This window comes from Corvus brachyrhynchos, unplaced genomic scaffold (genome assembly GCF_000691975.1).
Source record: "Corvus brachyrhynchos isolate BGI_N302 unplaced genomic scaffold, ASM69197v1 scaffold101, whole genome shotgun sequence".
Taxonomy (NCBI): domain Eukaryota; kingdom Metazoa; phylum Chordata; class Aves; order Passeriformes; family Corvidae; genus Corvus; species Corvus brachyrhynchos.
The window spans coordinates 12,365,680-12,391,440 of record NW_008237239.1 but is presented as its reverse complement, the minus strand read 5'-3'; the positions used below and the strand labels follow the sequence as shown (position 1 = coordinate 12,391,440).

The following is a 25,761-nucleotide window of genomic DNA, read 5'->3' as shown; positions in this document are numbered from 1 at the left end:
TGAACTCTAATAGAAATTTTCTTTTCATGTTGAGTTGTAATAAAGGATGGGATCTCTGATATTTCCAAGATAATATTTAATATTCCGAAGGAACATGCTGCAATGGGATAAATTGATGCGTAATGTTTATAATACTTACAAAAATACTACATTTTGGGACAACAATAAATGCCAGCATTTGAATTAGTTGTTGGCTATTGATAACAAATTCAACAGTTAATACTAAGAGGTTGTAATTAAAAGTATGAAAAAGAATGAAACAGCAGAGTAGAGTCCAGTGCAGGAGAATGCCAGATAAGGCTATATACATGTTTGGGCTATGATGCCCTTTGGTGATCTGGCTGTGTTGTGAGACACCAATCAATGCATTGTTGTGTAGCTGCAGCTCATGCTTCTGGAGTAGTTCAGTGTGACTGAACTGTAAGAATGTGTAATGAAAAAGATGGTCTCATGTCTGCAAGGGAGAAGAGAGTTGAGAGATGTGGATTCTTTCTCTTCCATTTTGACAAGGTTTTGAGATGGAAAAAACCACAAAGCCTACAGGATTTCTAACCTAAACAGATCAGAAAGTCAAGGTCTGAGAGGAAATAAAATCCCACCATATCTGTGATTTACAAAATGTATTTTAAGCAGGAGAGTGTAGGGGTTTTTGAGACCTAACCTGGCAAGCTGCTGCTTTTCCCCTCTTCCCTTGTAAGTAGAGGAAGAGAAGTTCCCTCAGAGTGTCAAGCTCCAGTTAGGCCCTTCTAAAATTTCCGATTGCAAGAGCCTTTTCCTTTTTTTCCCCCCACAGGATGCATCTGAAAGAAGGCATCTGAAGTTATTAGCAGATACTCACTAGTCTAAACTTGCATATTGCTGTCAATAGTAATTCTTCTGAAATGCACTTCATAAGCTCCCTTCTTAGGAGTATCCTTCCCTTAATGGCTTATAATTAGGCATTCTTCACTTGTACCTATTAATTTGAAAGATGTTTACAAGGAGAGAATTTTGAAATTAGGCTCATTTGGATTTTGTGCTTGACTAAATATTATTTATGCCTTAGTCAGCACAGGTGAGCACTTGAAAAGTAGACAGCAGAGTTTAGCAGCTGTGATCATGGTTTCAGGAAAATCAAGGCTACTGTTTCTTTTCTCACTGATCCACCATAGTAGTCTTCCATTTGTTGCATGACTGTTCTCATCTGTTAGATTTGTATATTTGTCTTTATCAACTCTTTAATTCTTCTTATAGGAAATTGATGGGAAATCATTACTGTTGATGACAAGAAATGATGTACTGACTGGACTTTCATTAAAACTGGGGCCTGCGCTGAAAATCTATGAATATCACGTAAAACCTCTACAGACACAACATCTAAAGAACAACTCTTTATAGCTAATTGTCTCATTGGGGTCATGCTGTGCCTCAAAGGAAAAATAAGCAATTTGGTTTCATGTGATGGAACTTTGTAAAGAGAGAATATATCTATTAAGAGTTTAAACCAAGTACAATATATATCCTATTGGATAGAGTTGGCAATATACTATATACTGAGTCTGAACTGAGAGAGGTGGTGTGTATTTTTTACATAGTACATAATGATTTTCTCTTTTAGGAAGTGTCAATGAGCATGTTGAGATCACTGTATCCAAGAACAAAAGGGAGGTATGTCATTCTCATTTTTGAGCCAGACATGTTCTTGATTTTGTTAATTAAAATACCAAAAAAATAAAGAAAACCAACCCCAAAGTTTACATGCATCTTTAGAGAGAGAGGAACCAATTAAAGTAGGTTTTGATTTACACTAAAGACCTACTAAAATTATTGCTACTTATAATTTCAGGATGGGCCTGACACTTGCCAAGTCACCCTTTTTTGCAGAGGGTCCTATTTTGACCTTATTAAGGTTTACTCGTGGTATGCTGCAATGTTTAAAGCTGTACATAGAACTAACAAAACTCCTTCAGTATCAGAAGGTGTTGCTGACAGGTGAAACTGGGTTGTATATTTTTTGCTGTGCTTTAAATTTTCAGCTTTTCACCTGTTTTTAATAGTAGTCCTATGTAAAATATAATTGGTTTTTAAAGGTTTGTGTTGCTTTGCAGACAAAAAAAAAAGCTTCATTTTATTCCTTTTTTAATTTATGATTGTTTTCTAACATTATGCAGAAATTTGTAAAAAGTAAAATTCTGCACATTTTTAATATTGTCTGTCTTTGGTGTTGTAATGATTGATTTTTTTTTTAATGCTTTACTTAACACTTTGAATACTTGTTTTAAGAACTGAAAGAAGCTGTCTTGTCACCATACATCTCTGTTAAAAGAGAGTCATGTTCAATCTGTTTGTACTGGTTCCCTATTTGATAGGTTGCTTGCTATATCCCAATAAAACATTGCTTATGTTTGGATTCAGTTTACAGATCTTTTACTTTCTCTGTTGTGGTATACTGGAGCTCCTTTTCTCCATTTTCCTATTAAAAAGGTACCAAAACCTACTTAATATTCTATGTTCTTGTGGTTAATTTTAACATCAGCTACCATAATATTTAAAGATTTAGTTATTTTTGCTCTTTCTTCTCTGGTGTTACTGCTGAAAGAGAAGCCAGTTCCTGGCTGGTCACAGTTCACCAGTAACATCTGTGTTTCCCTTACCCCTGTCTGGGGCTGTCAGTGGTGCAGAGCCACTGTACTGGTCCTGGTACACAGGATGGTTTGATTTACCCCAGAATGTCTGGGAGACAGCCCATGGATGGTGTTAAGCCCTGTCTGGGCTCACCATCGTCTCTGGCCCAGAGAGCTGAGTCATGACCCCTGAAATGGGGATGTGGAGTTACATCAGTGATGCTGAGCAAAGGAACCAAGAAGCAGGAAATAAGCACGGGAGTGTGGTGAAAGTGGGAACAGTGTGGGAGGAAATGGTGAGGGGGTGCAGTTGAGAAGGGAGAAGGGTGCTGCTTTCTGCTAGGTGGGGACAAGATTCAGGGAGAGGAAGGAGAAACTCCTGCAATCTCCTGCCTAGGCAGTGGCCCTGTCTTCACTTTGACTTGACCAAGTGTGAGGTGGCTGTTCATGCTACAGTGCTCAGAGAGTTGCTTGTGGTTACCGGTGTTAAAGGGAGAAAGGGGAGAGAAGGGACAAAGCCATGGTAATAGCTATGCCAGAGGTAAAGCTCATGGTATATGCTATATTACATAAATATATACAGCAGCATGCTTTCTTGGATTCTTTCTAACTTTTACGTGGTACAATGTATTTATTTGGAATTTGAGACAACAGGACAGAGATGTATTTGTTCATCATTTTTGTCTGTCCCTTGTATTATGCTTACTTCAGGTATTGGTCTATGAGCAGCAGGTTTGCAAGCCGTGGTCTGAATTCCGCTTAGGATTTTATTTATAGTTTGGTCATGTCCAGAGATACCCACTGGGAGTAGGGATCTTCTGGTAGATTAGATTCAAATAGAGATCATCAACCCTGCCTTAGGGAATTTTGAGCTGTAGTCCGTATCTGGCTAATTTTGGGCTGCAATTTAAAAATTATACATGAAACTCCTAAGTATTTTAATACAGAATTAGGTATGTTTATGAAAAGGATCGTGAAAACAGTCTGAACATGCTAACCAGCACTGTATTTGTAGAATTATTTTGGTTGAGAATACATAGTGCTATGTTACTGAAGGATTAATTGAATATTCTTTTTTTCTCCATTTGCATGTTGCATAAATGTGGGATTTACATTTTATGGTCCTATGGAAGTCAGAATTAGAAGTAAAACATACTTATTCCAAGAGGGAGTAAAAATCTCCACTGTGCAGACATGAGAGTACATTTGATGACTCCTGAACACAGTTCTTTCTTTTAATATGTTTAATGAGCAAATGAATTACATTCAGAAACATCCAGATTGTATTTCCGTTTTGCTCAGCACCACTGAGTCATACAAATAAAGGCCTTACAGAAGTCTTGTTGCAAGTGCAAAAGGGAATTTGGAAAATATTGGTCGAAACTGTGGCAATTTTTTTACTGTCTCTGATTTTTATTGTAGTTTCCTACTGTTCTCTGAGCTTTCTAATGCTGCTGTTCTCTTTGTGCAGTTGACCGTTCTGGTTTTGTCTCATACATTCTCCTTGCTGTTTCTGGGAGAACAAAAAAATCTTTCTAAGAGACTGGAGGGTTTAAAAGAGGAAGTCAAAGCCAGATTATTTTTAGCTACCATTCCTCTTGCAGAAAACACAGCTGCTGTTGAGATGAGGAAGCAACTGATAGGCATTACTGGATCCAGTGTCAGTACCGCAGCTCTGAATTGCAGAGCTGTGCAGGAATCCAATTTAAATCATGCCCGTATATGTGCCTGCAGCTGGGAGAGTCCCTCTTCCTTAAAAGCCCTGCCTGTGCTCTGGTTAAGCTGCCAGCATCTGACTGCTCAGCTGATACGGGGAGTGAGTGTGATGACGGTCTTGGCTTTCACACCAAACCACAATTTAGAGAGTGCCCTTCTTCTCCTCGAGGCAGCTTTAAGGAGTAAAGGAGCACTGAGCTCCCCTGCCCTGCTGTTGGTCAGCACAAAAACAATCATGCTACAGCCAAAGTCTTCCTCTTCCCTGTCCTTCCTCTCTCCTAATACGCACTACTGATATCTATTAGAATCTTTCATACACTTTTAAAATTATTTGAAAGTATCACAGTATGTCTATTCTGGTATGATGAGTGTGAAATATATATTGGAATTGTTCATCAGCTGGTCACTCTCCTCTCAAGCTGTTGATGCACAACATGGCATGTCCTCTTTGCATCCAAACAGAGCCAAGTACCACACTTAAAGCACGTGTAAGGCAACTGTCAGCAAAGTATGGGATCTCTGGCTGTACCTGTCCACCAAGATCACTTTCTCAGCCCAGAAAAAATTGTTCTGACTACTTGCTGCCATCTCCCATCCCTGCATGTTATTGTTCCCAGTTTGTTCTAATGTGCTGCAATTGATCAGTTTGTGGAAGATTCTTTGCCCATATAATTATAAGACAAGATTCGTCAGCTGTAATAAAGGGAGTAACCCCCATGCATCACTCCTGGTTAGAAATGGCCCTGGGAAAATGTCTCATTAGGCTGTCACTGTCAGGGTTTAATTGCCAAATTAACTCTTCCTCTTTTCCCTGCTTTTTCCAACATGTTCAAATTCTACCAAATCCTTTCACTCTTTCTCTTTTTAAAAATTCAGCATTGAATTGATCTTCTGTCTTCAGCACTCCTCTTTCTACTGCCACACTTAAGTAACAGTGACAGTTATTTTAAAATCAGAGGGTCTTATTTTCTGTGAGTCTAGGAGAAGCTGCAAATTTATTTCTCTTTTTTTAATGGCAATATTGTATACAAGTTGAAGACTGAGTCTGAGTAGGACCAAAAAAATGCTACCTTACTTTGTCTTCATTCTGGTTCTTTACTTCCAAGTCAGAACAGCATTTCATTCTCTTCTAGGAATGGCTTTTGGCCCAAAAGTCATGTGGGAAATGAAATGATTACAGGTGGATGGTGTAACAATCACTGGCTCATAAGGAGCAGAGTGAGTAGAGCACTGCAGAGGAGGGTCTGCTTTACTCTCTCCTTCACCACAGGCAATGGATTGGCTTCTTCATCATCTAATGAGAGGACTTGGTGTTTGGAGATGTCGTTCAAGAGATCTCATCCATGTCCCATTCCATCACATGGAAGGTCTCGATGCACCTTCGCCTCTGTGTTGCTAAGTTTGGACAGCAGTTTCCCCAGGGGGAGCACTGAGGACAGTGGCTGTCATTAGCACACTGGCAGGGGCAGTCTTCACTGGAAGAATGGGCAGACATTTAATAAGTAGCTTTCATTCCTGTTGGGAAACTCTGTCTTCTTTTTAATTTGATAATGCAACAAGGTCATTAAATTATTTTTTGTTTAGCCCCTATAATTAGGGAATTGCTTTAGTGATGTTCATTTGGATCTTCAATGTGCATTCCGTTCCCAGAATAACATTGGTTGGTAGCTGCCATAAATTTGGGGAATTCAGCTATAACCTCAGGCACATGGAGAGCCCAAGGGGATCACCTTGAAAACTGTAAGTGGTTCTTGGTCTCCATGTGAGAGTTTCATTGCTGCTGAAGGCTGCTGGTGAGTACTGGAGACCACTGTTGTATTTATATGCTACACTCATGAGCATCCTTGCTAAAGGAGCAGTCAGCAGTTACAACTGCTGTATCATCAGCTGATCTGCTGATAAGGCAGCAGCAAATGTCTTGGCATTGGCAGACTTGCATTCATCTCAGGATGTTCTCTTCCCTTTTTTGGATGATTGCTATAATCCAGCTGCCCCTCTATAAACACTCTTTGGTACTTACTATATTGAGGATGCCTCTGATTTTGGCAGATGCCTCTGAATTGTATCAGAAAAGGGAGGGAAGGCTCATCATTTGCACTGATCTCTTGGATTCAAGAGTAACATTGCTTTGTCTTGTCTGAGTGGAAGGAGGAAGGAAGTAAAAAGTAAGGAACTGGTGGCTGAGTTTGGTCTCAAGCTGGTGGCCAAACTGTGGGGAGAGAAGCATTGAAATGGGTGTGTGCCTGGGTGTAGCAACCCTGTTTCACAAGGTCACTCTTCAAATTCCCTTCTCCCTTCTGCATAAATAATATATGCCAGTTTGCCCGAGCTTTCCTACCTGGAAATATGTATGTCTAGAGCATTTGAAAATGTTGCAGGAGTGTGAGGCCATTAAAACTTGAACTCTTGTCTTTTTCAGTCAGATGTAATGTAGGAATTCATTCCTAATGCCACACTTGAGAAGTGGCAGAAGCGCTCCACTGTACTCAGGCACTCTGGCTGCTGTTGTATTTCCTTCTGTATCAAAGGTATCTCTACCCCCTTAGTTATCTAATTTTGAGTCCCTCCAGTATTGTTTGGGTTGGATTTTGTTTCAGCAACAACTAACCCCAGATGTTTTTTCTGATTTGATTGCCATAGATTAGTCATACATCAGCTGATCTAATAAGTGTCATTTATACACATATGTGCATGCCTGCACTCAGGTACATGTGTGTATCTTTCTCAGTCTGCTATGAATGGTGAGGCTCTCAGAAAACAATTTATATTATAGCTGTGTTGTGAGTTGACATTTTTGATCCAGTAACTGGAAACATTTAATACGTTTCCATTCTAGATATATCTGTGTACTTTCTAGGAGGAGTATGGTTGGCTGTTGTGTGTATAAAAATAGTGGAATTCTAAATTCAGAAGTATTTATTTTGAGGTTTTTAGTCAGAAACAGTTTTTTGGTCACTTTAAGTATCTCAGTTCAACTTAGAGTCAGGATTATGTACTCTTGATAAAAGCAAGGTTAAATTAAAAAAGAAAAAAGACAACTTTAAGGAAGAAAAGAAAAAGTAGCTGTAATAGTTAATAAAAATGGGCAGGTTTAAATGTATATTGGAAAGCAGGTAGCAATATTTATAGAATAATACAGTCAGGGAAGACAGATCCCTTGCACTGACCCTGACAGTGACATTTGCTCTCTGTTTTAGGTACTGGCTGATGAGTTTAGCTGGTGCATTTTATCTGTGTGACATTGGTTGTGTGTGGAGCATGATGAGCAGCTGAGGAGGGCTGTGTTGGACTGTCCTGGGCAGTTATCAGAATTGAACAGAAACAGGATGAGAAAGAATCAAAGACTAAAAAGCTAATATGTTTGTGCACTTGAAATAACCTGTTTTTTGGTAGGAGGCTTCAGCCCCTATGAACTCCTGGGATGTAGCCCAGGAACAGCAAGGTTCATGTTATCAGCAAGAAGTTGTATTTTAAACAGCAATTTTACAATCTGCTAGCTGCTGCTCATTTTCATCAAGTGTGATTTTGTCAGCAAAGCATCGCAGCTGCTTCTGAGTAAGACAAAGTAAGCAACTTGAATAGCTCCTTAGGACAGGAGCTGAAAAAAACATCTGTCTCAATGAAATTAATGCAATTCCATTGTGGTGACTGAATTTAATGAAGCCAATGGGAATTTGGTCAGATTTCAGGCCCAAGTAAGTGTGGGTAACTCACATTTTCAAGAATGATTTATGCCACTCTTGTCTTAATCTAGTTGCCATATGGGAAATTTGGGCTGCTTCCGATTGCCTAAGTGCTTTCTTTAGAAGCAATCTGCCCACGTAAGTGACTCAGGTTTGCAGTGCTGGATGGAGCTGCACTGAGATGCTCTAAAGACTTAGCGAATGTCTGCATGTCTCTGGAGGTTTATACAAACCACACTGTTCGAGTGTACATGTGTGCTTGTTGCCACAGGAAAGGCTCAGTAAACAACTGCTTGCTGCTTTGTGTCCTCATTCTGCCATGGAGGTTACTCCAGCACTACCTTGCAGGGCCACCAATGAAGCACAAAGAGTAATGAAAGAAACCTTGTGCCTAATGCAATAAATTTCTTATAAAGTAGAAAGGAAGCTGGTTGTGCAGATCTGCCTTGTTTCGAAAAGAGGTAAATGCTGTCATGTTCAGTAAGATTCTTTTTCCTCTATTGTTAGTGAACTGTCATTTAGAAGAAGATTGGTCACTTTTTAGGTGAAATTGGATGAATTAAAATAGTTCTTTTACTTACAATGTTCACATTTATATACAAGTAGTAAATAGTCAAAAACTAGTTCGTTTTTTGATGTTGCTCTTTATTTGCCTTTAAAAGATACATTAATAAATTAAAAGCACCTGGAAGTGACAGAAGTAGCAAGACATAAGCCTGCAAGTACAATACAACACCATCTAAGAAGGTAAGCGAGAAGGTCCCCAGGAAAAGCTAGAAGTGTTGTAAATAAACCTTTCAGAATTGGCTGGTGACCAGAGAACATCACATCTGGGACAGCTTCACTCTGTGGTGTCATTTTTCCTGTTGTTCAGGAGATAGCTCAGGCTGGTGGACAGTTCTTCCTTCCCTTGCATCTATTATGCCCTGCTCATCAAGGCAAGTTTCTATCCTGCAAAGCACCTCAAAATGTCACACAGAGCAGGACATCTCCCCCATTTTTGGTGCCTGTGAATTTAATGATTGTACCCAGAGTAATGCTGCATGTCTGCCAACTCAGGAGGCACAAAGGCAACTAAATTGTAGTTTTTAGGAGTTACTTTAGGCACTTCCCTTTGGATCTGTACTCTGTCACATGGAGTCTGTAAAAATGACACTCAGAGAAAATGAGAGCAAGGGTTAGAATCTGTTGGAAGCTGAGCAGAATTCCTGTTGCAAATCTGGTAGCCACAGTTTGTGAGATGAGAATTGTTGACTGTATTGTTTTATCTCTGTGTTCAAAGCTATCACCTGGGGTAACTAAAGTAAAATATGCATTATCTGTCTGTCTAGTTTTGTCCCTACCCCTCCCAAATGTAATAGGGCCACGTAGATTGACTCCTGCCTGCTCAGAAGTCATGATAAGATTATTACACTAAAGAAAACTATTTAATTAAACCTACAGAGATAGCCCAAACCCTCAAATCACCTCAGTGATTAATGTAAAAGTACAATAGTAACTACAGTCTGATGAGTAGCAGCAGCAGTCATGCAGTCAGAATACATGCAGAGAAAGTAGTCAACAGCTGTAACTATTCACACCACAAAGGAGATATGAGAGATGCTTTTTTTTTCTTTCTGTTTCTCATTTCCTGTGCAAAAAAATCTTGATTCTGACTGATTCCCTGTTCAGTCTCTGGGTCAGAACCTCAGCTCTAGATCAGTGTGGCATCAAGGGGTCATAACAGGTTATGTCAATGTAACAGCAGCTCTCATGCCTGTATATTCATTTTACTGAAGAAATATTAATAAAGAGAATATTCCTGATTTTACATGTCAAAAACATGTTACAGACATCAAATGAATTGTTTCATTAAAAGGTCTGGGAATAGCTAGTTTGAAAATGAATTTACTATAATATTTCCAGCTGGGATTTTCCGAACAGCTTAGGGCATTTCAGTCTGCAAATCACACTGGAATTCAGGGACAGACTTTGATTTCTGAATTCCTGAGGGTCCTTCATAAATCCCATGTTTAGGAGTTCATAGAGGGAAAAGTAGTCAGCAATGGAAGAGGCCAATAAGGAGTAAACATTGATAGGAAAGCCATGCTATTAAGTTTATCAGGAAGGTTGAGTATAGCCAAGAGGTTTAGTTTCCCTGGGCAGCTGCCAGTCCAAGCTGACATCTCCTCTCATCTCTCAGCATATGGCCTTGTACTTCAAAAAACTTCTTCCGACCAAGTGTGCAAGCACAGGAGCCATAAGGAGCTTCCACTGGAACCAAAACCTGAGGGGAATGAGCACAAACACAAAGGTTATGTTTGAGACAGGGATGTGCCAGCAGAAATTGTGACTATTCACCTCCTTATAAAATCATGCCCAGGCCCTTTCTTTCTCTTATGAACATCAGTGGAAGATATGTTATCACAAGTAAAAGTGGATCTATAATGTCCACCTGAAAGAGGGCAAGAACAGGAGAGCATGGTAGCAGAATTACAAGACTTCAGAGAGAGACTAGAGCATAAACAGACTGTAGACCATTGATGCCAAATGGAATTACCCCATTTCTCTCTTTCATGTGAGGATAATGTAACAGACTTTCAGCTGGATGTAGCTGGCAGGTAGAGCAGCTGTGGAGGGAGGAGCAAATACATCTCATCCCCTACCACTTGCTCTCTCCCCGATCCCAGGGTTGTACCTCGTCCACTGTTGGACCAATCTGGGATGCCACAGTGCATTCTGCTTGGGTAAATGGACAGGTTGACATTATCATGGACAGTCAAATTCAGCAGAGAAAACAGCAATTATTTTTCAGAGACAGTCTCTGTTACAGATCCTTTTGATGTCCAGAGTATTCCACCTGCACCTTTAGCTTTTATCAGTAACACAAGCAGACAATTATTTATCCTCCTGTTGTAATCAGTGTAAGTATTTTTTAGAGGTAATGTGGAGCTTTTACCGGGACTGGGAGAGAAAGTTTGCTCACTTTAACTCTGTTTTATGTAGAACTGCTGCTATGCTTTAAGGCTGAGTATTTCTAAAGAGGGCAGTGAAGTTGTCTTTGAAGCATTTACTTACTTCTTTGTCATTGGTCAAGCCTAGATTCTTCATGTCTACAACATTATAAAAAGTGTTGTTCAAGACGACTTCTATGACCTGTACCTGAAACCATGAAAATGGATGAGATCATGAATTAGGGCACCTTTTCAGCCAACAGCCTGTTAGGCTTTTCACTCGGTGTAAAAAAGAACAATGCCACCCCCCCAGTACACGTGATCAAATGCAATCTAGTGAATACATGTAGCACACCTTTCACTTTTATTCAAGTGCTGCCAAGCACTGAGTGATGTTGGGGAGTTTCCAGTCTTACAACTGACAGAGGAAATAATAGTCTCATGTTGGTCTTCCCAGTGGTGTAATTAACATTCGCTATTGTTAGTAAATTGAGGTAAAACATCATTAGGAGGAAAGAAGATACCTGTGACACTCTGGAAAGGACAAGCATCTGGATACAGTTGACAGTTTTCTGGTAAGAGGGTGAATATTCCCCACAGTCAGGTGGTCCAGAAAAGGCTTCAAGGATACATTCACGGATTTTCTTCCTAGAGGTAACACAGGTTCTTACAAAACCTTGTATCAGCTGTCTCTGCTTAGATTCATAATGCTCTACTGTAGAGTGGTTTTTGTTTGTATTTTGCATGTCTTTTCTAACAAATATATAGCCTATGGGATTTTGTGGAAGAACAATTTGTCCTGTCACCCAGATTCTGTTTCCTCTCCCCCCTCCCAGCAGATATACCATTCATAAATAGGTTTTGCTAAAAGTATTTAACAAATTAGTTATTTTATTCTCCTAAAGAGTTCTGTACTGAACACTGAACTGTTCATTTGAATCCTGTCCACTGATGTACCCTGAGAGAGGAGTATCCCTAAGACATGCCTCTTACCCCTCGTAACAAGAGCTTAGTGCTGCCACTGAGACCCGAGTGGCTGGTGCATGGCAGCTGCAGATCGGGCCCTTAGACCTTCTGTGTTGTATAGAGGGACTTCGTGAGTATAGATGGGGAAATTAATATTACTTGATATAACATATACCATATACAGTCGAAGTCAAAATCCTTGCATTCACCATATGACCATTTGCAGAAGAGCTCTCCACATAGAATCCTGTCATGCCTTTCAGGCAGTGTGGTGTGTTCATTCTTATAGAAGCCTTCAAATCCAGACTGCGTTGTCTTCATAAGTTTCAGGTCCTTAATTCCAGCAAAGACAATCAGAGGACCTGTGATTGAAAATTACAAGAAAATACGAGCTTCTTTTCACACAAAGAAAAGAAACCTTTGGGTGCACGCTTGCATTGACAGCTCCAGAGCTAGAAAGCAGACAGTAACTTTCTGCACACTGATATTGGCAGAAAGGTAAGAAACAAGACAGAAACTACTGAAGTCAGAGGTCAATCTAGAAAACAGAGAATCCCATCAAGTGATCTGCAGTTAAGGAAAACTGAAGATAGACTTTATTTATCTCACCTGCTTGGAATTGGGATGTGTTGGTTGGCTCACGCTGATGTCTATTTAGGAATGGTTCTAAAGGGAAATTAAATAGGCTACTAGGCTGTGATGTACAGCAAGAGGTGTGGTGCCTTTTCCAAGAATACAGAGAAGTGTAAAAATTCTCTGTATAAAGACAGAGCCCCGGTCAGTAATTTGCTTTAGATACCCTTCCTGTTGGGATTTTTGCATCTCTGAGAAAGAGCCAGGAGCCAATGCAAATCCCTGCAGTTCAGCTAATGAGCAGGAACTGGCACTGATACAGAGGCCACCCACAGGTTCAAACTGACAGTGGCTTTGCTCTTAGCCACTATTTATAAAACGAGCTGTTGAGGATCCCTGCTGCATGGGTGGGTCATTGTCTTCTAAAGACCAAGCAATTGTGACCTGAACATTTTTTTCTGACACACCTTTTGAACAGCAGCTAAACAATTTCAAGCAGTCAGTCATTTAGAGCACACCAAGCTGGTAACTGAAAACTTCATTGACCTGAGCTGCCAAAAAGCTGATTCAGAAAAGAGAAACTTCATGGCATGCAGGCTCATTCAGGGCCTGTGCAGATAGTCAGTGGCCGAAGCCCAAGCTGCTGATTTTGTGCTGCTGCTGGTGCTCACACAAGTTAGTTCAAAATTAATTCTTGAATATGTCAAGTGCATAGTAATCCTGCCTTGGATTTGGAAGACTTGCAAATTTTGCCTTTAAATTATGTCTTTGAAGGAATTTATACTGGAAATAATTCCACTGTGGTAGACATTTCTAAACTGCATGGTTATTTAGAGGTTTGAGTGTTTTTAAACTGCTCTGTGACTGGATATTATTGAAACTGCATTTTATCTATTTCTTTTCTTGTTTACATTTCTTATTGTTTTTGAAAGAGTATAAAGAGGTATATCTATCATTTTTTCTATGTCCCCCTGTTATTTACTAAAGCTTTAAAAAAAACCTGAAGAAGAGACTGACCTTGGACAGGATATTCTGGGGTTTGTACAGATCTTGAATGATTTATCACTTGGGTATAAGTCTGTGACATAGGTACTAATGTAGTGCAGATACTATCAGTGAACCTGGAGAGATATTTGTCTTATATTCAAATACTTAGCCTTGTTTGAAAGAGCTCTTTGCAACAAAAGATTGACTGAAAGGCTGGCTGGTTGTGCAGCAATCAACCTGAAACTCGCTCCAAAGGATACGGCACCCAGGGAGAGTTTCCAAGGTGAACAGCTCATGCCGTGCTTTCAGGAGGCTTTGCGCTCATGCTGTCTTCAGTTGACAAATTTTGATTCTGTTAAGTTACTTATGATGTTTTGAGTTTCCAAAAAACTCTGATCCTTTTATCAGCTGATATAATGGCAAAAAATAATTCTGTTAAACCTCACTAGGTTGGGTTTTTTTTTCACGATAAGAAAATTGTTAAAAGATAGGATTAACTGAGAAATTAACTCCCATGTCTGGCTGATAGGTGCATAGGAGGATGCTAAATATAGAGAACATTCTCTTAGAAGAAAAATAAAAGTGATTTGAAAATCTTCACTTTGGTTATTGTTCAACTAGGCAGGGAATTCTAAAGAAACAACTAAAGGACTACATGAAGGGAAGTCTAAGAAGGAAGTGTGGTTTCTTCAGTAAGCCATTAAGGCTTTCTGTTTGTGTAGAATCTGAAATTGCAGAATTTCACGCTAAATTTTCAGGATGATGAAAAATTTAATTCAATCTACATTAAGAGCAACAGCTTTTCAAGAAAGTATAAACTCTTTTTGTTTGTTTCGTTTTTAAAAAAATTCAGGTGTCTTTTTTAACATTTTCCAGAAAATACAGTCAATACTATTGAAGCAGCCAAAAGTACAGCAGTAGTTAACATTACTAGTAACATTTAAAAAGGTGATGCCAAGAGGCACTGGAGACTTGTACAGGTTTTTTCTTTCAGCAGGCTGTTCAATCCTGTGGCAAGATGTAACAGTTCTGCTGGATGTGCTGTTGTAACCATTCCATATTTGGGATATACATACAAACATGAGCTACATTAGTTCTTCAGCCATGTCTCAGAGATCAAGAACGTCAAAATTACACTATAAAAATATTCTTTGGTTTAGACATGTGGGGCAGTTTGGCTGTGCCCTAAGCCCTGTAACACTTGTAGCTATCTCTAAAGCCATCTTCATCTCTCATTGGCAGAAATATTTACAGAGAAGTAGGGGACATTGCCAATTCTTTTCTCACCATTCCGGCACTGCTCAGCTTCACAAAAGCGGATCCCATCAGGAACACATATGAATGAGTGGATGTGGGGAACGCCATCCTGCAATGTAGAGCAGACATGTAAGTAAAAGTGCCATAAATACTATGTTAATTTGAAAACAGGAGCTAAGAGAGTGAGGAATGACTACAGGATAAAGAAATGGAATGTATTAGTATTTTAGATACCTCATGGAGACGTTGCCATGGTACTTCTTGAACGTAGGTTTTGACGTATGCCACTTGGCAAAATGTTGTCATGAAGTGATTGCAGATATCTATAGCAAACTGTTCTAAACTTGGGATCTAAGATAGCAAACAGTATTATTAGAAAGAAGCAATTACCTCATGTACAAAAGTAGATTTTTCTGGTTGTTTTAAGTATTTGAGAAGAATCAGTGTGGTTAAAAACACATTTCTCTTATTTCTGGCTTGGCTCACTGTGCCCAGTCATTTGACCAGCTTGCAGCATATGCTGCAAATAGCAGCTACAGTTGTGTCAAAAATCTCCCATTCTGTGGTACACTGAGCTGCAGTCCTTGGACTGAGAGAAACTGCTGTAGGAGTTTTATGCTTTGAGGATATAATGCTGAAATAATAATTTATAGTGATTATTCTGATTGATATGGGGATATGCTAATTAAGGTTTTCAGGGTAAAAATGGGATTTCATTATGGAGAAGTTCAGTGCTACAGATTGTCATTACGATACATGCAATTGATGGCAGTAAAAGCACAAAAGAATTAAGAGGAATGTCATACTTTGAGACCTGTTTAAAAATGCTATATAGGAATAATGCAGGATTATGGGCGATTAAATTTAAAAAAAAAAGAAGAGATGGCTTTTATATGACAAATTCACAAAAAACAGTGCTAGCTCTTGGGATAAAAAGGCTTTGGAAAACGAAGACGGAGTCCACAGGAAAAGCAGTGGAGGAGGGAAAACTTCTCTCTCAGATCACTGAAAATGACTTTGGTACTGATCTGATATGCCAATTGAAAATAAAAAGTTAGTATAACACATACTTCCAAATGAAGTTATAAGAAACAGCAAGGCTAGTTAAAAAATAAAAAATATACCCCATTTTTTTTTGCCAACACGAGGACAATATTCTTTATGGTATCTGTAGGTATCACAAGAGAGTTGTTTCCTTCCAGGTACTCCTGAGGAGAAGTCAGTCGGAGATGTGCACACACTTCCACTTCTTTAACAAAATGCTTCTTTCCCTCTCTATGAAGGCGAAGGAACTTAATTGTATTCTTGCCATATTCACAGTTGAGGACTTCAAGGTCCTTGATCTGCAAAGAAAATATGAGTCAGTTGTAAAGAAACACAGTGGAAGCCCAAGTTATGCTGTCAATGAAACATAAACAATGCCCATGGCCTTTATTTTTTGTGATTACCTGTGATAATGAGAATATTTTCATTATAAATTGCAGAGTCCTGATGGGAAGAAAAAATGCTTTAGGAGACTATTTTTATATTAGTTGCAGCTGTGATAAAATTTTAAAATTTTCTGGGGGCCAGATTATAGAAGAGGAGTCACAGTGGACTAGTCTCTCATTTGTCATCTTTGAATTAGTCCTGACTATATAGACCTTCACTGAGTCTCTTCTCTGGGATTATTTGTTTTGTTTGCATTAAGCCCTATTATTAAGTCTTACCTTGCTTCTGTCAAACACACCCCATTTACACATCTCTTACAGTGTTGGAGAGGCTGTACTAGCAAGGCGACAAAATACTGCAAAGCTTGTGAGGATTTCTGTTGTGCTAAAATATCCAGAGCTCATTGCACTGGACTTTCCCTGAGGCTGAAATATCCCATACTCCGTATCAACATATTTTAATGTAAATCAGCCCCTTTTAATGAGGAGGGAGAAAGCATTTTACACACCAAAATATAAATTGAAGCTTTTTATGTGTGAGTTGCTAAAAGATTATCAGATGTGAAATTGCTCAATTCAGACATGTTTGTTCCTAAGAGAAATGCTAATACACTTAAAAAACAGTTTTAAAAAGCATTAACTAATTGTAAGTCAATTAGTTTGGTTCAGAGATCAGAGCGTTTCTCTGGCTCAGTCCCTACGGGCTCAATCCCCAGGGGTGACTGAAGGTCCCCAGCACCGGAGCCAGGATGGGGCGGGGCCCAGCGCTGACCGCGAACCCTTTCTGCGGGCACGGTGCAAGGGCTGCGCTCACTACGAGGGCTGGGCGGAGCAGTGAGCTGGAAATGATGTTGTTTTGTTTGTCCGAACACCAGGTTTTTTTCAGATAGTTGTGAAAAATTTGTACATCAGTCATGCAGCACTAAAAAAAAAACCAAAAAAACCAAAAAGGGTTTCGGTATCTGCAGGGTGGGGCTTTTAAAAAGAAGAATACCATGAATATTCTAAATAGTCAAAATATTTTTTTGCTCAAAAACATGACTTGTCAACTCATTTTGTTGCCCAAAGAAATCGTGAGCAATTTCCGGCAGCTCCCAGGAGCCCTCGCCCCGCTGTCCATGGCCGTCCCTGGTGTGGAACCCGATTCCCAGGCCGGCTGCGCCGTCCCGGCCGGCGCCCAGGGTGCGCTCCCCGCTCCGTGGGCAGGAGCGGACAGCTAACGCAGTACAACTTCTCCTTTTAGAGCCACTCGGGGCTCGCCCTGCGCAGCCGGGAAACCAAAATGCCTGCGGGATCTGCACGGTGCCTCCCTGCTTTGCTCTTACTTCTCTCCTCCGTGCCCCTGTGGGCCGCTGAGATTTCCTGCAGGAATGAAGACGGGGAAACGGTGGATTGGTGAGTAAATACCGTGCAGGGGAGAAAGGCTGGGTGAGTATATAAAAACAGTGAGATCAAACCGCGGGAAGTGGGTGGGTCACCGAGAAGCAGTGCAAGGCAGTCGCTGGTTCAGCCCTCTTTGCCTGGGAGTAGTGGCTGAACTGTGCATTTGAAAAACCTAGGATAAGTTACTGAAATCTGATTTCATTTCCCTGAGCCAACCACCATGCTGCATTATGACTAACTGCAGAATAGTCACTGTTTTACACGGCGTTCGTGTCTCAGGGAGCATAACCTGTGTTGGGATGCCAAAGCTGCGCTCGCCAGCGGCAGCCCCGGGGGCACCGGCCGGGCCCGGGCTCGGGCTCAGCTGGCCCGGGAAACGCCGAGCGGGGAAAGCGCCTGCATCTCCCCTTTGCCTGGTACTGAACAGCAGCGTGGGGGCCGCGTCCCCTTGCTCCGGCACTGAGGGGCAGCGGAGGCTGAGCCGCCGCGGGGCTGGTGGCAGCAGCGTGGCTGAGCTGTGCCCTGTGAGTGGAGCAGAGGTCGCTCCCTGCCCGGAGTTGCTGTCACGGTGCCGCTAGTGCCATCCTGCTGCCAGCAGCGAGCCCAACTTTGGGTATTAAATGATTAATTGGTTAATGCGCTTTCAAGATGAAAAGATGCAAAGTACAATTGCATAATATCCAGCCCAGGTTTAAAAAGTGAAATGAGGGCTCTTTAAATAAAGAGCACATAAGCTTCCTGAAGATAAATATCAACCAATTTCAAAATAAAAATGTTTTTCTTGTGAACGATGATTAGTTTGGATACAAGTGCTAGAGAAGTAGGCCCATCCCTTCCCTTGTGCACAGAGCTAACTGCAGGGAAGGCAGGTGCTCCTCACGCCACAGGCAGGAGCTTTGCTCTCTGTTGGCATAGCATCAAATGTATGAGGGTCTAATCCATCCCTGTGACTTGGCACCTTTGCCAAGGCCCTTCTGGATAACGTAAGTTTTTCAGGAATCAGACTCTTAGTTTGTGCAGCTACCCAGCAACTTAAAGGTATGAGATATTTACTTTCTCCCTGAAAAAAAACCCCAAAAAAACCAAAAACAGACCCATATGTATACAAACTATCCCTTTCTTAAATGAAGACAATTTTTGTAATAAAATTTTCTGAGAAATTCTTTGAAAGCTGGGGCTAGGAGTAATTCCCTGTGCCTCCATGTGAATGCCAGTGACATGGGGCCTGTTCAAGGAGGAAACTTGGGGGTCTGCACAGGCAAATCCATGTTCCCTTTCACAAATTTAGCAGGTAGGACAGGTGGATTTCCTTTCCAATGTGCCCTGATCAAAAGAAGAGAAACTTGCCTGTCTGGCAGGATCATCCTAGTTTATTGAGAAGAAACAGTTAGGCTTTGGATTCTGGATTTGGTTGCTATGAAGTTGACAGGAGAAGCAGAACTGAAACTGCTGAGAAGAGCCTTCTCTTAAACAAAACATGTCAATGCCCTTTTAAACCAACAGCACCGGAAGTGTTATTTTCATTTAGCAAGAGGTTTATGCGAATTCCTGATATGCAGTGGTTTCATCCTGCAGTATTCTATAATTACTCAGTATTCACACACCCTTTCATTTGTTGCTGAACCAGAGGAATCGCTTGATCTGACCTGATCCCATCTGTGCTCCCCAGCTGGGCTGGCAGATCCTCCCCACGTGCAGTGTCTGGGCAGGCAAAAGGCTCACACGTGTTTTCATTCCACTCAGGATGTCATCCCACCATCCTCACTGCACCTCCTATAGGGGCTACCAGAGCAAATGGCCATAGGATCGACTCTCTGAGGAGAGCAGAGTCTTTCCTTTATTCATCTAAACTCACTGTATTCTGCCGGATGCCTTCCCTGCAAATAAAAGCCAAAACTGTGCTTTCTGAGAAATGTTTAGACAATGACTGAAGTCACCATGCACATTGTTTGTTTGGGCTTTTTTTATTGGGGGGCAGGGGGAGGGGAAGAAGTGAAGATGTGATTCTTTGTTGTAAGTTGATATTCAGTCACAAGCAAACAATGTGACAATGCTAATCGGGTCTAAGAGGCTTTGCATTTATTTGGTTCTCAGGAAAATAACTTTTACTCTGCTCCCACAAATGCCTAAGCTCTTGAGAAATTTCCTGTGCACAAATAGCAGTAAAGATTTTATACAGCTTTAATTGGTAATACACTCAGCTGGCTTTCTGGAAAGAGCCAAAACATGTATCCACTGGGAATTGTCAGGCAATTTCCTGATAGCTCAATGACTAGCATTTCGTAAGCGTACCTGCTAAGGTGGATTTGTCTGATGCTAGGCTGTAAACACTTCCAGAGCATAAATCTTTCAGTACATCTCAAAGCAGTTTGGGAAGGCTTCATCTACTAATTCCTGGATCAGCTCTTACTACTGTAACTACTGCTATTCCTCTCCTTTCCAAATCTTCATTTCAAATCTTTATTTCAAATAAAAGGATTGTTGTGACTCCTGGTGCATGTATAGGCACAGACCACTCTCTCCAGCCTAGTTAGATAAATCATTTTATTCTCTGTGATCTGTCATCAGAAATTATTTCTCCTGAGATACTTTAGGGAGATCATTCAGTCAGTGGCAATGCAGGTGGATTACCAGGACCACCACTAGTGTGTGTGTTTTTCTTCTGCCTGTACGCCTACATTTCCCATGGATTAATGGGAATGTTTTCCCAATAGCAGAATGTTCTTCTGCCCCTTCTTACCTGTGTTTGGAGATGTCTTTGGTGACCGACTTGAGCCTGTAAGTCAGCTGGGCAAGGGTTACTCCTCCTGATATACTTGAGGGGTTAAGCACAGGCTGCATTTTTGTTAAATAGTATAGATTAAAAATAATGCCACCCAGTCCTTACTGTTGACATTAATAGCAAATTACTCAATTACAGCCCTCAGAGAAAGTGGCTGAGTTAATTATATTCTGATTAATCCCATGGACTTGTGCACTGGGAAAACTTGTTTACTTTATCAGGAACCTTAGTATGAACTGAGCCATTTACTGACAATATTGAGTACTTTACAATTTTGAAGAGATTTGTGTTCCTGGCTAATGGTTTGAAAATTTCCAGTCTGCAACAGTTCATCAGAGTACAAGTCTGTTATGAAAACTAGGATTGGAACAACATTTTATCACATTGCTTTATACTTACTTTGTGATTGGGATACATATAAACATAATATAGTGCATTTTTAAATTTCAATACCTAATTTTATCTATTTCATATAAAGCCATATTAAAAATATAGAAATTGTTTGATCTGGGGGAATGTTAGACTGGGTTTGAGACTTGAGGTTCTTTACCAGAACCAGGAGCAATAGGGATTTCATGGACTCAACCAAGGCTACCACAAATTCTTTAGGTGCACCAAGAGCAGTCTGGCCGCAGCAACAGGAGTTTGGTGCTGAATCAGCCTTCCGTGCTTGCTGAGAAGCAGAACAAATTTGTCTGCAGCAGGGATTGTGCTGCCAAACTGCAGCTGGTTCCTGGGCTGGGTCATTGCTTTGAGGCTGAGATGTCCACACTGCTCCCCCTCCAGCCCAGGCATCCCTGGATTCACCCTTCTCTTCCTCAGGGAAGGAGATACTGATTTATACATTCAAACAGGGTGGTGGTAAAAAACCAATTGCTCTTCACTGTTGCAGGTTCGCTCTTTACAAGTTGCCAAAACATACCAAAGGACAGATTCCCATGCTGGGACTGGAATACCTGTACATGGATGCCCTGGCTCCGCAGTGGCAGCTTGGTAAATACCTCATCAACATGACACAGAGTGCTCTGGGACAGACACTGCAGCAGCTGTATGAGACGTATGAATCCAAGGCAAGTGACATTTTGTTTTTTTGGTATGGTTACTTGATATTATATGCAGATGAAATGAAAGCAGCCAAAATAAGCACATAGAGGTAAGGCCAGGCCTGACCAATAGATCTACTAAGACACACAGAGGGGAGGAGCACCTTGACAGCTGGGCAGATTATTTGCAGTTTTGCCTACAATTAGGAATAATCCTCAAACTTCTAATTTCTAGTCAAGCTTTTCATATGATTAGAGTATTATCCATCAAAAAAAGAGTATTCGTACTTTCTCCCTTTGGCTTCTTTTCTGCAATTCATGTTGGGCAACATCTGAAGTTGTGAATTCAAGCCAGGGTTAGTGGTAATTGTTACAGACACTTGTCCTAAGCCTTCCTGTATGCATGCGTTTCACACTCTGACTCAAATCAAACCTGGGTTTTGATTTTCCCCCTGAAATCACTGTGACTGCTCCAGCAGTGATATGTTGCTTGTTGGCCTTCTTTTTTTTGCTCCCACAGACAGACACCTCACTTATGTTTGTGTGAAGTGATTGTAAAATATCACAAGATCTGCCTATATTTATTTTTCCCATCTATGTAGTACTGTTGGGAGTCTGGGTGTGTCTTTGCATTTCTGCTGTGGGTTTGTGGTAGGGTGAAATTAATTTGTATGTAGAAGAGACTCCCAGAAGTCACTCAAATGTTGGCAGTCCAGAAAACTGTCCTATCCCAGGTCTCACCGTAGCTGTAATAAAGTGTTTACAAACTCATAATACATTGGAAGGGGAGGCATGTCCCAAATCCTTTGAAGTTCTCTATTCGGGGGAAATAAGGTGTGGCTGTATGCAAATATTTTGCAAAAAAGCTTTAATTGCTTGCCCTTTATAAGAACAGTTGTCATGTCTATTTTTGCTCAGCAAATATTTTTACTGGATCTGATTGCTAAATCAGAGAGAGGCCCAAAAAACAGAGAGGGGAACTTCTTTGCAGGCAAGTGCCCGCTAAACCCATGTAAACTGGCTTAGTAAGCATATCCAATCCTTGGGAAAGGGCTACTGCAGTGACTGAGAGTACAGTAATATCTGTGGAGACTGTGTCAGCTGAACTGGGAGCAGGATTAGGCTTGCGATGGTCACACAGAGGAATCCTGAATTCTTTCTTGTGTTCCCAGCAAATGTTTGCTTAAATGCCTTCCTTTTCCTGAATGTCGTGTTTCAGAAATGTGTGTTTCCCTGCAGAGGAACACCACTGCATATGCGATATACAACGATGAGATCCCTGAATCAGACTCCAAAGGGTGGAAATGTGGACACACCAAAGGTACAGGGAGAGTCCCAAACTACTGTTTTCTGCTTTCTAAAGTTGTGGATAGCATCTGCTTGTCTGTCTGTTTGTCTATCTGCATATCTAAAATTCCTGCCTAAAGCAAAACTGAAGAGTGATTTGCATGGTGTGTGTTTTTTTGTATAGTTACCTATGCTGCAGCTTCTGTTTTGCTTTTGCTATGCCTGTGCTGTGTGAAGGATCTTGGGGCTTATGGACTCTTTGTTTCAAGAGTTGGAACTCATACTGGTCCTTTTAGTAAGTACAAACCACACCATCCTGCTCCTAATGGGAAAGCAGTACAAGATGTGAAGGGAAAGATGCCCTCAACAGAAACCCCTCCAAACTTTCTGGACACGAAGCTGCTGCCAAGATCATGGAAATGCTACAGGATGCAGTTACAGAAAATCAAGATTTTAAATAAGTGTAAACCAGTGGAGGCCTAAAAGTTACCCTGAGGAAGCAGATGGGGTTTGCTGCGCCTGACATGGAAATGAGCACGTTTTGCAGGGCTGTATTTTCAGGCTGCAGCAGTGGGCACGGCTCAGGAGAGACGGTCACAACCACCAAATCATCAGAACTTTTAAAGACAGAGGAAGGAGATTTGAAAGGATTTTTTTAAAATGAAACGTGATGACAGTTTGAGTTAGTCTATGCAGGAAAGAATTGATGCAATTTTAATACAATATTAGTGTCTCCTATGGTCTATTAATCTACTCTAGAACAGCTTACTATAGACATTAACCCATTGAAATATGATGTCTGCAGCAGCAAAACCAACAGCTCTGTCGTCTCAGGGTTTTTTCCTCCTTAATTCATTTGCAGTAACTTTTTTTTTTTTTTACAGGATTTCTGCTCTTGGATAAATCACAAGGCTTCTGGGTGATTCACAGTGTGCCCCTGTTCCCTCCCATCCCTGAGGATGGTTATGGATATCCATCTACTGGGGAGTCCTTCGGACAGACGGCCATCTGTATAACTTTCAAATATGATCAATTCACAGAAATAGGTACGAAAAGCTTCTCCCAAAGAAAGCCTTTGTCCCACCACACCTCTCTGATTGCTTTCGTTGAGGTTTCACCTCAAAAATTCCTTGTTCTTGAGTGGTTTTTGTCACATTGGGAAACCAAGTGGGGCCTGGAAAGAGCATTCTTGGCTTCAGTTATGTTTGTTCAATGATTTCCTGTGTGAATGTGGGAAATTCACTCTTCCACTCTGTTTTCATCTCCCTCTGGGGACTATCAGGATAATAATAGTCACAAGTGCATATTAAGAGTAAACTCAGTCCATGCATACAAAATGCTTTGGAAATATAAAGTAGGATGATTAATAATTTTTAACAGTAATAGCTCATTCAGCAACAGTCATCTGCAGTTCAAAAAATGTAAGGCAACCACTGCTTGAGCTGGAGTAGTAGGCTTGACTCATCAGAAATATGAAGTATGGAATAAATATCACCTAGAATTTCCCAGGTATTTCTTTGCTGCAAAAGTTGCCAATACTAAATATATAAAAACCCCCAAAACCAACAAAATATAGCTGCAAGATTCAGAACTATCTGACAGTGATAACTGGTACTGGAATCTTGAAAAGGGACTATCAAAAGACATCACAAGAAGTCATATTGTCATGTTCCTCAACTCTTTTCACGCTGTTTTTTTACTCTCTTCTCAGTTGCAAACCTCAAATCATATTAATGAAAGACATGCTTTGCAAATTGCCAGGCTGGCCACACCTCAGAGCTGTCTAACCCAGGTTCGTGTTTGTGGAAACACATCTATGCTTGTGTTTAGTATAAGAGGACAAACAAATGAGATGCATATGCTAATGCTTTTCCTGCCTCATCCCCCCAGCTTCTGCTAATCTGTGGTTCAGGGATTTCCTGAGCCAGAAAGACTGGAATGTTTCTGATGGACTTGTCTTCAATTAACTCATCTAAACAGCCCATTTGTTCCCTTGCTCTTTATGTTGTCCATGGCGAGGACTCCTACAGTTAAGCTGTGCCCTGTTCAGAAAAGTTGATTTCTTCTGCAAATTCAATCCAGATGCTGAAAGTTAAGTTCTGTTCTCCCTAAAACCAAACTAGACCCTTTGGCAGCTCCTCTGTTTGCATTTGGCTTGGCAGCTGTAACTGGCTGGAAACTACTCCTGTAAATACAGACAGGTTTGGATTTGTACGTGATGTCTGAGTGCTATGTGGCTGCAGAGAGGCTTGAAGATGAGCATGGGTGGAAGTGGCCGTGGACCAAGACCACCAGTTAACTGTTCTGCTAAAAATAATGAGGTGTAAGTGGAAAGCCTGAGTGTAGTCTCCCAGCCAGTCTTTGTGCTGCAGAGCCAGTCAGAATACAAAGCAATACACAAATTCTTGATTGCTAAAATAAGATACTTTGACACTTAACTCATCCAGGAGATAGGCTGTGAAGATTGAAGGATTTAGCTTCCCTGTCCAAGACAGAATTTTGCTCTCTTGATTGCTTTGCTTTAACCAATTTTAATTCTGCATGTGTTCATTTCTGTGGGTTTTTCTCAGACCAACAGATGCTGAGTTATAATCCAGGAGTCTACAGCTGTTCCATCCCTGACATCTTCCAAGCTGATCTCCCAAATCTCCAGAAACTCTGTGCAAAGTCCCGGCTGCCCTCGGTCCCCGTGCGCCGCCTCTCCAAGCTCCAGTCAGCTCATGGGGAAACCTTTCTCCACTTTGCAAAGTCACACTTGTTCATAGATGGTAAGAAAACCTGTTGCTCTCTCTATAACACATTCTCAATTAATTCTTAAAATATGAATTAATCAATTATTTTTAAATTAATATTTTCTCTGAGGGGGAAAAAAAGTTCAGCTTCAGAAATAATGTAACAGAGGGCAAGGCGTGCTGTCCCATCCTAACGTTCTCTTAGCCCCACAAAGCAAAAAGCTGTCTGGTCCATCCTAAGGTATTCAACAATTAGATTTTTCAGAAAATTTATGTTCCATTATTCAACAGTAACAACAAGAAGAAATACAGGGTTTGAATCAACTGGGGGTTTTCTGTTACGAAGAAGACTTGCAATTTTTTTGTCCTTTCCCTTTTTTCCTGCT

The 25,761-nt window shown here is 40.8% G+C and overlaps 3 protein-coding genes across 5 annotated transcripts in view; 2 read left to right on the top strand and 1 right to left on the bottom strand.

Annotated features, from left to right (window-relative positions):
* Positions 1-2,476, top strand: part of SAMD13 (sterile alpha motif domain containing 13) — an 11,925-nt gene extending 9,449 nt beyond the window's left edge. Inside the window, exon 4 of the mRNA XM_008630310.2 lies at positions 1,234-2,476. Coding sequence (XP_008628532.2) covers positions 1,234-1,377 — 144 coding nt within the window. The 3' untranslated portion in view covers positions 1,378-2,476. The remainder of the gene's footprint in view (positions 1-1,233) is intronic.
* Positions 1-25,761, top strand: part of DNASE2B (deoxyribonuclease 2 beta) — a 33,107-nt gene that overhangs the window by 4,168 nt on the left and 3,178 nt on the right. Inside the window, exons 2-8 of one of the 3 annotated variants that reach the window (XM_017729982.1) lie at positions 1,598-1,647; positions 14,704-14,847; positions 17,217-17,543; positions 21,206-21,383; positions 22,596-22,677; positions 23,528-23,689; positions 25,214-25,411. In XM_017729982.1, coding sequence (XP_017585471.1) covers positions 17,431-17,543; positions 21,206-21,383; positions 22,596-22,677; positions 23,528-23,689; positions 25,214-25,411 — 733 coding nt within the window. In that variant the 5' untranslated portion in view covers positions 1,598-1,647; positions 14,704-14,847; positions 17,217-17,430. Of the gene's footprint in view, positions 1-1,597; positions 1,648-14,703; positions 14,848-17,216; positions 17,544-21,205; positions 21,384-22,595; positions 22,678-23,527; positions 23,690-25,213; positions 25,412-25,761 lie in introns of those variants that run through there. The other 2 variants (XM_017729983.1, XM_008630308.2) reach the window with 2 other exon arrangements.
* The window catches only part of LOC103612803 (uricase), a 24,557-nt gene continuing 7,422 nt past the window's right edge, over positions 8,627-25,761 (bottom strand). Inside the window, exons 2-8 of the mRNA XM_008630514.2 lie at positions 15,843-16,061; positions 14,953-15,069; positions 14,749-14,827; positions 12,077-12,263; positions 11,460-11,583; positions 11,060-11,143; positions 8,627-10,268 (exon numbers count right to left, since the gene is read on the bottom strand). Coding sequence (XP_008628736.1) covers positions 10,131-10,268; positions 11,060-11,143; positions 11,460-11,583; positions 12,077-12,263; positions 14,749-14,827; positions 14,953-15,069; positions 15,843-16,061 — 948 coding nt within the window. The 3' untranslated portion in view covers positions 8,627-10,130. The remainder of the gene's footprint in view (positions 10,269-11,059; positions 11,144-11,459; positions 11,584-12,076; positions 12,264-14,748; positions 14,828-14,952; positions 15,070-15,842; positions 16,062-25,761) is intronic.